At 43.1% G+C, this 11,997-nt stretch overlaps 1 protein-coding gene across 5 annotated transcripts in view; it reads right to left on the minus strand.

Annotated features, from left to right (window-relative positions):
- The window catches only part of tcerg1l (transcription elongation regulator 1 like), a 68,846-nt gene that overhangs the window by 55,528 nt on the left and 1,321 nt on the right, over positions 1-11,997 (minus strand). For 4 of the 5 annotated variants that reach the window (XM_051417004.1, XM_051417006.1, XM_051417005.1 and 1 more), the window contains exon 2: positions 9,260-9,474. In XM_051417004.1, the coding sequence (XP_051272964.1) occupies positions 9,260-9,460 (201 nt within the window). In that variant the 5' untranslated portion in view covers positions 9,461-9,474. Of the gene's footprint in view, positions 1-2,099; positions 2,707-9,259; positions 9,475-11,997 lie in introns of those variants that run through there. The other variant, XM_051417008.1, reaches the window with a different exon arrangement.

Genomic DNA, 11,997 nt, shown 5'->3' on the forward strand with positions numbered 1-11,997 from the left:
GTTAGTCAAGATTTTACCCTCCATGTGTCACCTGTTCCACTAGAACCACATGAAGAACAGCAGACAAGCTTTGCTAGCTCAGTGTGCCAGACTACACCTGCTGGTGAATCACAGACTTCCTGTCTGACAGGAAGCAGCAGGTGGAGCTGGGGATACATGTCTCAGACTCCTTTCTCCCAGTACACTAACAACTGGACCTCATCAGTCCATCAAGATCCTGAAGTTTGCAGGCACACCACCCTCACCAGGCTCATGGGTCCACCTCCAGGTGGGATATTGACCACTAGAGACCTGGTGTAGACCACAAAGAACTTTAGGAGGCCCTCCAAGGTCTTGACTAAGACCACACTGTAGGCACCTGCTTAAAAGGTTTTGGGTTAACCTGCCTAAAGGTTTCCACCATGGTAGCATTTGGGAGAGACAAATCAGTTAAGTCAGGAGGGTCCTCACTGCTAGCAATTCAATTCAATTCAATTTTATTTGTATAGCGCCAATTCATAACAGGAGTTATCTCAGGACACTTTTCAAATAGAGCAGGTCTAGACCGAACTCTTTAAAACATTAATTACAGAGACCCAACAGTACCACCATGAGCAAGCACTTGGCGACAAGGGCAAGGAAACACTGCCTGTTAAAAGGCAGAAACCTAGGACAGATCCTCCGGCTCTAGGTGGGTGGTCGTCTGTCTCGACCAGTTGGGGTGAGAGAGAGAGAGAGAGAGAGAGAGAGAGAGAGACAGACAGGTGCACAGCAACAACAGTATTGGCAATGGCAATCTAGCAGGACCATGGCAGGAGGCTCCACCAGGATCGACAAGAACTATCCTATATCCTATCTTATATATCCATACATTTTCTGCTGTTGCCTAAATGTTACATTAAATAAAATGTTAACATGAAGCATTAAATTGTTACTGCAAAATGGATGTTTATTAATTATTCCATACAGATCTCAAATGTTGTGTTTGAGTAGCATGCACAGTTCTTTACTTTACGCAAGCCAACCAAATACATGGGGCTCTTTTCTTTTTCCTTCCTCATGGTGCTTTGTTAAAGTTTTTTGTCCCACAACAACAACAACAGCAACAGCAGACCTCCACACATCAAAGTACGAACTTATTTAGTTTCCTTTTTAAAGTTAAGATTACGGTAACTTGCTCTCCCATTTAAAATATATCATGGGATCTATCTGATTTAATATGACTACACAACTATTTTTCTTAAACAATTGTTTCTTATACTATTTTTGTTCTAGCAATATCAACCTCAGATCATGAGGGGGACCTTGAGGAAGATGAGCAGGACATGATGACAACTTCATGCAGCAGCAGCAGCATGGCAGTACCTTTACAATTTGAGGCCACACCACCTCTTCAGGTATGTTACACATCACTCGATCAGTAATCAGTAACAGTAATCTATGTTACTCTGGACTTGATCAGTCTCCTCCTCAGACATACATTTAGACACATGGCAATCTGTGTATCTGTCTGGTCTTCTCCTTTCTCTAGAAGGGTATCGGCTAGACCCAGGCTCACACTTGACCTCAACTGTCTGTGGTTGGTGGTGGCTCCCTTCAAGTTCATGTTCTATTGCAACACCGTGATCTGGACTTCTGGACCTGTGCTGTATGAAGTCATCACCCTCAGGTGTAAAATTAGTCTGTGTCTGCCATTCTACACCTGACTTAGCTCTTCTTTAAGAAATACACAAACAAAAAATCATCAGTAAATGAAAGTGCATATCTGCACCCATCTCTAGACTCTGGATGGATTGGCCCTGACAAGTCTGTGTGTACTAGCTCTAGAGGGGTTTTAGCCCTCACATCAGGGTCTCTATTTCTGGTCTGGTAAAACTTCCCCTGAGTGCACACTTCACAATGTAGAGGTTTGTTTGTTGAACTTTTAATTTTCATACCGTCCACAACATCTGGTAACCTCTGAATGTCATTGTAGTTACAGTGCCCCAGTATCTCTTGCCATGTCTGCATATCATGACAACCCTTGCATTGATCATCACACATTTATTCATAGTCATCATCATTATTTACTGTGTGGAAATAATATAGTCTATCATGTACGTGAATATGGAATTTGGTACCGTGTTTGTGGATCAGAACGTCCTTCCCTTTCTTGAAGATCACGGTCGCTCCGCTGGCAGAAGCTGCTGTCACAGATAAAATGTCTTGTGAGAAGGATGGGATATACAGCGCCTGCCTCAGCGTTGCATTCAGGTGTCTTCCTTTGCTGTCTATCAGACAGACTTCTGCATCGCCTTGGCCCTCTGCCACGCCCATGCACCGCGTGCCGTTCACCAGCTCCACGCAGTGTGTCTTGGCCTGGAAACCGGTCATCAAACTCCTAAACTTTGCAAGGTTGCCCCTCAGTCGACCATCAGGCCCCTCACGTCGACTCCTGCTGCCCTCTCACTCACTGTGAAGGCATACTCCATGTCCCGGTCGTCTGTCTCCCCGGAGACCTTACGTGCATCTTCTCGATTCCGGCGCTGTTTCCGTCTGCAGGTCGTGTCCCGGTGTGTGGTGCTCTTGCAGTGACTGCACCATAGTTTACACTGGCAGACTCTGGCCAGGTGTCCCTTTAGGCCGCATTTGAATTACACCACGTCCGCCGCGGCCCTCGCAGTTCCTTGGTCACCTGTACCGACGGCTCTCGCTCTCTGCTGCCACACCTTCATTACGTTGTCATTTGTTGCTGTGGCGCGCATCTTCTCTGTGTCCTCGTAGCTGTGTAACTTTGTTTTAAATTCGGCAAAAGATATCGTCTCATCACGTTGGGTGACATGGATCGCGAATGGTTTGAAGAACTCTGGCAAACCTTTCAAAACCATCGCTACCAATAGTCCATCACTAAATATCTCACCGGCATTTCTTAGTGCTGTGATCGCGGTCTCTGCCTGGATCACGTACTCCGTCACACTTTCACTGTCTGACTTCACAAGTGAAGTTAGTTCAGTATAGAGGCTTATGATGCGTGGCTTTCCTTTACCTTGATAGTAGTCTCTTAAAATCTCCTCGCCTCCCATAACTCATAACTCTTTTCATCTTTTCGTCCGCCCATGGTGCTAACAGCATGCTAATCGTCACTGGTACACTGGTGGGAACACGCTCTAAAACTGTCTCTGGGTTTCTCTGGGCCCATAACCTGTTGGCAGAACAGCAAGTTACAGCGGCTACTCGTTGTGAACCCAATTTTCATAGCACCGAACTTGGAGGAAAAAGAAAAGATGAGAGACGTTCTGCTGCTTCTCAGGGCACTCACACTGCAACTACAATCAGCTGTGTGCAGGAGGACTTTTATTAACCACGCCCACCAGACAGGTGGCCTATCAGTGTCCATCACAAATTAAATCAAAAATAAATTTTGACCATCATTAATGAAAACAAAAATAAACATTCAATAATTGAGAACACCATTCAACACACCCTCTCCACATTTAAGAGTAGGCTTAAGACGTTCCTCTTTGATGAAGCTTATAGTTACGGCTGTGTCAGGTGAGGCCTAACCATCCCTTAGTTACGCTGCTATAGGCCTATACTATTGGAGGATTTCCCATGATGCACTGAGCTCCTCTCTTCCTCTCTCTCTCTTTCTGCACTCATTCATGTTCCATTAATGCATGTTACTAACTTCACTTCTTCCCAGGAGTTCTTGTGCTTTCTCGTCTTGCAGGTTCTCATGGATCCTGGTGGAGCCTCCTGCCATGGTCCTGCTTGACTGCCATTGCTAAAATCTCTGATATTAGTGTTATTATTACTATAAGTATTATTATTGCTACGGTTACTGTTGTTGCTGTTGTCACTGCTCATTGTCCCCCATTGTTGTTGTTGTCATCATCTTCATGTTCATCATCATCAGTCACTACTATTTGTGTAGTTGTTGCTACTGTTGTTGCTGTGCGTCCGCTGTCTGTCTGTCTGTCTGTCTGTCTGTCTCTGTCTCTGTCTCTCTCTCTCTCTCTCTCTCTCTCTCTCTGAGTGGAGAGTGAGTGTGAGTGTGAGTGGAAGAGCTGGATGAAATTGAGTGTTTTTCTCTATTTCTATTTCTTTCTTTCGATATATTTTTGTTGTGTTGAGTTTGTGAATGTAGTTATGTTAGTTTAGTGTTGTTTTGGTTGGTTTTTGGTTGTTTGTTGGTTAGTTCAGTGTTTGTTTGTCTTTTGTTTGTCAGCCACGCTCTGAGGTGCCGGTATGGCGTCCAGCAGCGTTTTCTCCAGGCTGACACGGAAGCACGGCATGCTCCAAACAACGGTACAGAGAGGAAACACTTCTTTGAAAATATTAATTATATTTTAAACAGCTGTTGCCCGGAGGATTATTTATTCGTGGGTGGGGATTTTAATTGTACTGAAAATGAGATTTTAGATCGCAACCATGCAGAGCCTCATCCAGTATCCCAGCATGCCTTGAGGCAGCTGGTCTCCTCCCATGACCTGGTGGACGTGTGGAGAAGGATGCACACAGGCTGCAGACAGTACACATGGTCCCACATTAGACAAAACAGAATCTCTTTAGCCATCTCTTTATGTTTTTAAGCACAGAGTCGGTGTTGGTTTTACTGATCATTCTTTGGTTTTATGTAACGTTTTAACAGAAACATTTTACCCAAAAGCGCCTATTGGCATTTTAACTCTGTTTAAACTGTTGATAAATCTTTCAAGGAGGCTTTAAGTTATTTTTGGAATGATTTTAAACAGAAAAAAAACGAGTTTGTCAGTCTGAGGCAGTGGTGGGACCATGGAAAGGTTCCAATTAAACTTTTATGTCAGCAGCACACGCTCAATGTCACACGTGACATCACCAGATCTATCAGAGATCTGGAGACTGATATTGTGGATCTCGAGTGTGCAAGTGAGTCACAGGAAATCGAGGACATATTGAAATCCTCAAGACTAAAAAGATGGCATTGGCCAACCTGTTGGACACTAAAGTACAAGGTGCGCTGGTCCGGTCCCGGATTCAAGATATCACAGAGATGGATGTTCCATCAAGTTTCTTCTTTGGACTTGAGAAAAAACAAGGGCAGAGGAGACAAATCCACTCTCTGTTCTCTGAGACAGGGCAAGAGCTGACAGAGCCAGGCCTGATAAAAAAGAGATGCTGAGTTTTACGCCTAATTGTTCAAAAGTGAGTTCAAAGAGAACGAAGAAGGAGGAGGTCTGTGGTGGACTTCCTCAGGTGTCTAGAGAGGCTAACCCACAGTTCGACAGCCCACTGACTCCACAAGAGCTGTACGCTGCACTGCAGAGCATCCAAGGGCGAAAGGCTCCAGGCATCGACGGCCTCACTGTTGAATTTTACAAAGCATTCTGGGACATCTTGGCCCATGACATCGTAGATGTGTTTAATGAGAGCCTGGTGTCTGGGTCACTGCCACTCTCATGTCGGAGAGCCGTAATTACCCTCTTGCCCAAGAAAGGTAATTTGCAAGATATCAGAAACTGGCGTCCTGTCTCTCTCCTCTGCACTGACTACAAAATACTGTCTAAAGTCCTGGCCAATAGGCTGAAAGAAACCATGGAGCAGATTCTCCACCGGGACCAGACGTACTGTGTGCCCGGCAGGTCTATGGTAGATAATATCTACCTCATTCGGGATGTTTTGGAGGTCTCCAGTTCATTAGGCATAAACACTGGATTGATCTCATTAGATCAGGAAAAGGCTTTTGACCGCGTTGAACACGACTTCCTTTGGAAGGTCATGGAGAGGTTTGGGTTCAGCGCTGGTCTCATAGCCAAGATCAAAGTGTTGTACAGTGACATTGAGAGTGTGCTAAAGTTTAATGGTGGCTTGTGTGCTCCTTTTAGAGTGCATAGAGGTGTCCGACAGGGCTGTGCCCTGTCTGGGATGCTCTATGCACTCTCCCTGGAACCCCTCTTACAAAAGATAAGATCATCTGTTCGAGGCCTGTTTTTACCTGGTTTTAACATTAGGTTTGTTTTATCTGCTTATGCTGATGATGTCATTGTTTTTATCAAAGATCAACAAGATGTTTGTGTTTTAAATTCTGTAATTGAGAAGTTTTCTGTTGTGTCGGCTGCGAGGGTGAACCGGAAGAAGAGCGGTGCCCTTGCTGTTAGTGAGTGGCGGGAGGGCCTCCCTATTCTCCCTCAAAGCCTGATATGGAGAAGAGAAGGCTTGAAGCATCTTGGTGTTTATCTTGGGAGCAGAGACATCGAAAAGAAAAAACTGGGAAAACATTATAGAAAAAGTGGATAACAAACTGGCTAAGTGGAGGTGGCTCCACCCACAAATATCTTTTAGAGGGAGGGTCCTAATCCTAAATAACCGGGTGACCTCCATGTTATGGCACCTGTTAGCCTGTCTGGACCCTCCAACAGGTCTCATTGCCCAGATTCAAGTAAAGATCGTCAATTTCTCCTGGAACAAATTGCACTGGATACCACAGTCTGTATTGTTTTTATCCAGAGATGAGGGGGGCCAGGGCCTGGTCCACCTGGCTAGTAGGACAGCCACCTTCAGGCTCTAGTTCATTCAAAAGTATCTGACTGGACCTGAAGATCTAGTGTGGAGAGACGTGGCCAGCTGCATACTCAGGCGTGTCAATAACCTGGGGCTGGATGCTGCTCTGTTTTTAACTGATTTAAAATTCTTAAAGTTAGGTGGGTGGCCTCCTTTTTATCAGGGCGTTTTTAAATCCTGGGGGCTTTTTAAATGTAAAGGAAGTGAGAAGTGTAACTCTCTGCACTGGTTATTGAAGGAGCCTCTGGTCTGTGGTGCAAAGATGGATGTGTGCTGCAGCATCGTGCCTGGGCTGATAGGGGTGCTGTTTAGCTCAAGAGTTGTCTGCCTCGAACAACTGGTAGATGCAGCAGGACCAGCACTCACAGATGTCCAAGCTCTGGGCTCTGTGCTGGGGGTGCGTTCTGTCCGGCTGACGCAGAGGAGCCCAGACCTCTGGAGGAGGAGGCTGACAGAGAAGAAGAGAGTCCTTCTCCTGAAATACGGCAGGGGAGAGGCTGAGCCGGACCTCACAGACCCGTATCAGGAAATCAACCTGTGCCCTGGGTTCACGGAGCTCAGCGGCCCCCTACTGAGACACAATGATGGGAGTACATTGAGCCTACACAAGACTGACAAAAAAACTGTGTAAAAACGATCCACAAAACGCACCTGTGTCACAGAGCGGAGTGTGTTTGGACTGAGAGGCTGGGTGGGCTGAGCCCCCAGTGGAGAACATTGTACAAACCTCCTCTAAAAAAAAGAACTGGAGATCTCCAGTGGAGAATTTTACATCCTTTTTATCTATTCTTAATCACAGTGTTGTAAAGGAGTGCCCATTCTGTGGACTGACTGAGAACATTTTCCATGTTTTTACTGAGTGCAGGAGATTGGCAGACATTTTTAACGTTTAAACCCATGTTTTTAACCTATTTGGTTTCATTTTTACTGCCCGTTTTTTTTTGTGGAGTTGGTTTTAAAAAAACTGAAAAAGCAAAGTGTCGACTCCTAAACTTTTTAATTGGTGAAGCTAAATGTCAATCTACTTGACTCGTAGGGACAGACTGCAGGGTGGGCCGACCCTTGACCCTGTGACCCTGTGGAGGTACAATGTGAAGGCCAGACTGAGGCTGGAGTTTTGCTTCCACAGGGTCACAGGGAATATAGATGTGTTTGAACAGCAGTGGGCTCATGAGGAGCTGTTATGCCGGGTGACCGGTGGAGAGTTAAAATTCACATCCTTCCTCAACTAATTTATTGATTGTTTAACTGTTTGTTACAGATAGTTAAATGTAAATAGAGTATTGTTTAAAAAAAAAAAATCTCTCTCTCTCTCTCTCTCTCTCTCTCACCCCAACTGGTCGAGGCAGATGACCACCCACCTAGAGCTGAAGGGTCTGTCCTAGGTTTCTGCCTCTTAACAGGCAGTTTTTCCTTGCCCCCGTCGCCAAGTGCTTGCTCATGGTAGTACTGTTGGGTCTCTGTAAATGTTATAAGGAGTTCGGTCTAGACCTGCTCTATTTGAAAAGTGTCCTGTGATAACGTCTGTTATGAATTGGTGCTATACAAATAAAATTGAATTTAATTTAATTGAATCTGATGGACAGCTAGAGTATGGCGGATCTGGGGAACTCTGTTTCCTGCTGCACACACTGATACCATAACTTTATTTGGTTAGTTTATATAGCAATATAATGATAATAAAATAATAAATTTAATTGATTGTTTTTTAAATATGTCAGATCTCTTTTGTCTTTGTTTAGACTGCAATACAGAACTTGTTTACCTGTATACTACACCATACCTAAAGCCTCAAGGCAAGCTTGTTCCACAGGATTGTCTTAACAATTAGAACAAAATAAACAATCACTAGAATCAAATAAGGAACGACTGGAGCCACACAAGGAACCAGTAAAGCAACATAAAGAACCAGTAGAAGAGCTAAACAGGTGGACAGACAGACAGGTGGACAGAGAGCCCACCTGTGTCCATGACCTTTCTACTCTCTGCAGATGAGTCCTTTGAAACAAAATGAGTCCACCGAACGTCATGTTTAAAAAGGTTTTTTCAAAAAGACGAAGGAGCTTTCAGAGTTCCATTGTTACAATAAAATGTAGAACATAAATATATTCATCACATCTGAAAAAATATATATGAGTCCAGGTTGAGACAGCTTTTCATCCAAACACAATGAATTCAGAATGAACTGCAGTCCAGGTTTTGGGTCACTTTGTGACTTCTTTCTAAAGTTAAATGTCTACTGATTTCTTATCTGTTCATCACAAACTTTATCCACAGTATGCTGATAATATGTTAAACACTCACTGGAGTTTATGCAGAAAGAATTAAAGAAGAGCTGCATGAGATAATTAACACGCCACCTATAATTAACAGACAATTATTCACTTTACCCTCAGGGATCATTAAAGTTTCATCTTATCTCCAGACTGCAGAGGAGCTAAACTCACTGAAAGGCACTTTAGATCAGACGGACACACAGTAACTGGTTCAGCTTTACACACTGTATTAAACCTTGTATGTAGAGTTTGATACAATGAAACAGATTCCACAACAAGTGTGTAAACATTCAGCCAAAACGTTCAAATCTGTACCACATATGTGTTACCTGTATAACGTGCTTGTTACATGTTTAAGCAGTGTGTGTTACCTATATAAGGTGTGTGGTACCTGTAACAGGTGTGTTACCTGTACAAGATGTGAGTTACCTGTACAAGCTGTGTGGTAATTGTATCAGGTGTGTTACCTGTACTGTGTGTGTTACCTGTATCAGGTGTGTGTGTTCAGGTATCCACACAGTTGGGGGGTAGAAGACCAGTGGATGTGTGGCCTGGTACATTGCTGCTGACCAGCTGGCCACCCACTGCCAGTGGGGGACGGGGTCACTGCTCATGGACAACCAGGGTGCAGTGGTGGTTACCATGCCAACTGGTTGACCTTTGAACCTTGAGACTGGCAGCATCATGATGACATCACCACCTGACAGATAGAAAGATCAATCAGGACCAATAATCATACGCCAATGGATTATAATTGATCATATTTCTGCTGAATTAAGAAGAATACAATACTGGAGCTGTTTGATTCAGGAAAAGCAGAAAATACAATATTAGCTAAAAGAATATAAAAGAGTAAAATCACTTTTTTTCTGTTTCCTCCATTTGGCCTCTGGAAGTAAAAAATCATAACTACAACACAGTATTAATACTGCATCAGTACCTCATCAATACTTTATTCTTACATCATCAATACTGAATCAAAACTACAACACTGCCACATAAATGCTGCATCAATAACTAATTATTGCAAAATCAATACATTATAGAAACTCTGCTGCCAACACCGCCTGCATTAATAATAAATTAATACTATCAAAACACAATAATACTTCATCAATGCTTAATATTGATCAGAGTGCAGCTGCTGAAGAAGAACAAGATACTAAAGTGAAGGTTCAGGCTGACAAGGCCTTTGAGTCCAATCTGTTTGATTATCTCTCTCATCATATCATTCATGTCTGATCAACCAGCTCGAATCAGACCATCATCACATCTGTCCCTGGGGAACAGCTCACTGGTTCCACTGGTTTTGTTGATCCACTCACACCAGTGACTTTAACATTGACTCTTTTATTCACTCTCACATGGTGGGTGAGGGCTGGAGAATGAATAATAGAGATTAATAATAATAATTATTATTATTATTATTATTATTATTATTAATGAATCATACTCTGGGTTCTCTAAAACATTTGAGCCCTCAACCATAAGACCTGAACATTTGAGAATATTTGACAACCATCAACCATAAACTACACAAACATCCAGAATAATAATTCACCAAAAAAAACATGTCCAAACTGTTTCTTTTACAACAGTTTGTTCTTTAGAATATCAGAGACAAAATTATAATTTCTTCTTCAGCTTCTGTTCCTACTGTTGGAGTTTGACTGATGGTTACACTGTCAGTAGACTGGACAGGAGGTGCCCCATCATGTTGGGAGGGTTAGAGTTATTGAATTGATTCCCCGGTAGTTATTGCGATTGCCCTATCCAGTCTCCCCATCAGCCTCTTCAAGCTCCTCCTATGGGATCCCACCTGTCTGCTGCTCCATTTTACCATCACTGGTGAACAAGATTCTGAGTAGACATGTCATGATACCACAAATTGATCCAATATTTTCTTCTTGTCACTGTCTGCAATTTTTTGCTTCAGTGCAGCCTTTTGTTGCACTTGCAGCGACATGGTGAGTGACAGATGACTAGAATATTTGTAGGTGTATATTCTGCACTATAAGGTCCGGAAGATTTGCATTCCTGGTACATTCAATAGTCTGGAAGAACAAATTTTGCCATTTTTTGAGAATTTTGGTATCAACTTGGTACTGAAGTACCAGTTCACATGTCATCCGTAATATACTTAAACTCCTTCACTTGGGATGAATCCCTCCCAACCAGGAGGGAGCAATCATTATTCTCCAGTAAAGAACCATGACCTTGGACTGGAGGTGCTGACTCTCATTCTGGCTGTGAACAACCACAGTGGATGCTGGAGGTCACAGTGTGATGAAGCAAAAATAATCACATGATCTGCAAAAAAGTGAGACTGAACACTGTCCTCACCCCGACTGCACCTTGAGATCCTGTCCATGAATATCATAAACATGTTTGTCTTTGTGCAAGGAATATGGCCCTGGTACTCCATACTCCTGCAGTACCCCCCACAGGACTCCCTGGGGGACATGATTCTAACCCTAAGTCCACAAAACACATGTAGATTGTCACACAATGTGCTTTGGAGAGAGAAGATAGTGAGTGGCAAAGATAAGACACAGACCAGAGAAAACAATAGCAAGAAAGTATCCAAAGTTTGTGATAATTTCAAACAGAGACAAAATGAAAACTCTGTACAGTCTGTTGTTAGACCGAACTAAATCACAAGCGATAACAAGATCAGTAATCTGATCAGCTACAGCTGCACAGCTCTGAAATGTTTTACCTCCAATTTAGACTATTTTAATTGTCTTTAACCTGTTTTGTATCCGCTAGATAGCTAACTATCTGACCACATTCTGGACCAACTCTGCTGGGAACAGAACAAGAAGACACCGTAGGAAAATTAACGTAATATAACCTTTTTATTTATTTTCTGTGGCAGAAAACACAACACAGTAACTATTATACTGCAGCCTCTACGTATCTACACACTTTAATGCCTGATTTGAAAGTAACATCCCTATCACTCACACACAGGAAATGCTCACTACAAACCAGCACAGGTTACCAACAATCCCACATTTCTTCAAGAGGAAAGCTTGGCTGGTAACACACTGCAGTTAGGCTGTGGGTGAAGGAAGGATCAATACTTTACTGAAGAAAAAGAACTGATACCACAGTGTGAAAATACTCAACTAAAGTACAGTGTTAGTACAACAGAAGACTTTCCCCCGCTGCTGAAAGTAATCCCAGAGAAAACTTAAAAAGTCATTTTTTTCTGTATTGT

This window comes from Dicentrarchus labrax, unplaced genomic scaffold (assembly GCF_905237075.1).
Source record: "Dicentrarchus labrax unplaced genomic scaffold, dlabrax2021, whole genome shotgun sequence".
NCBI classification, from domain to species: Eukaryota; Metazoa; Chordata; class Actinopteri; family Moronidae; genus Dicentrarchus; species Dicentrarchus labrax.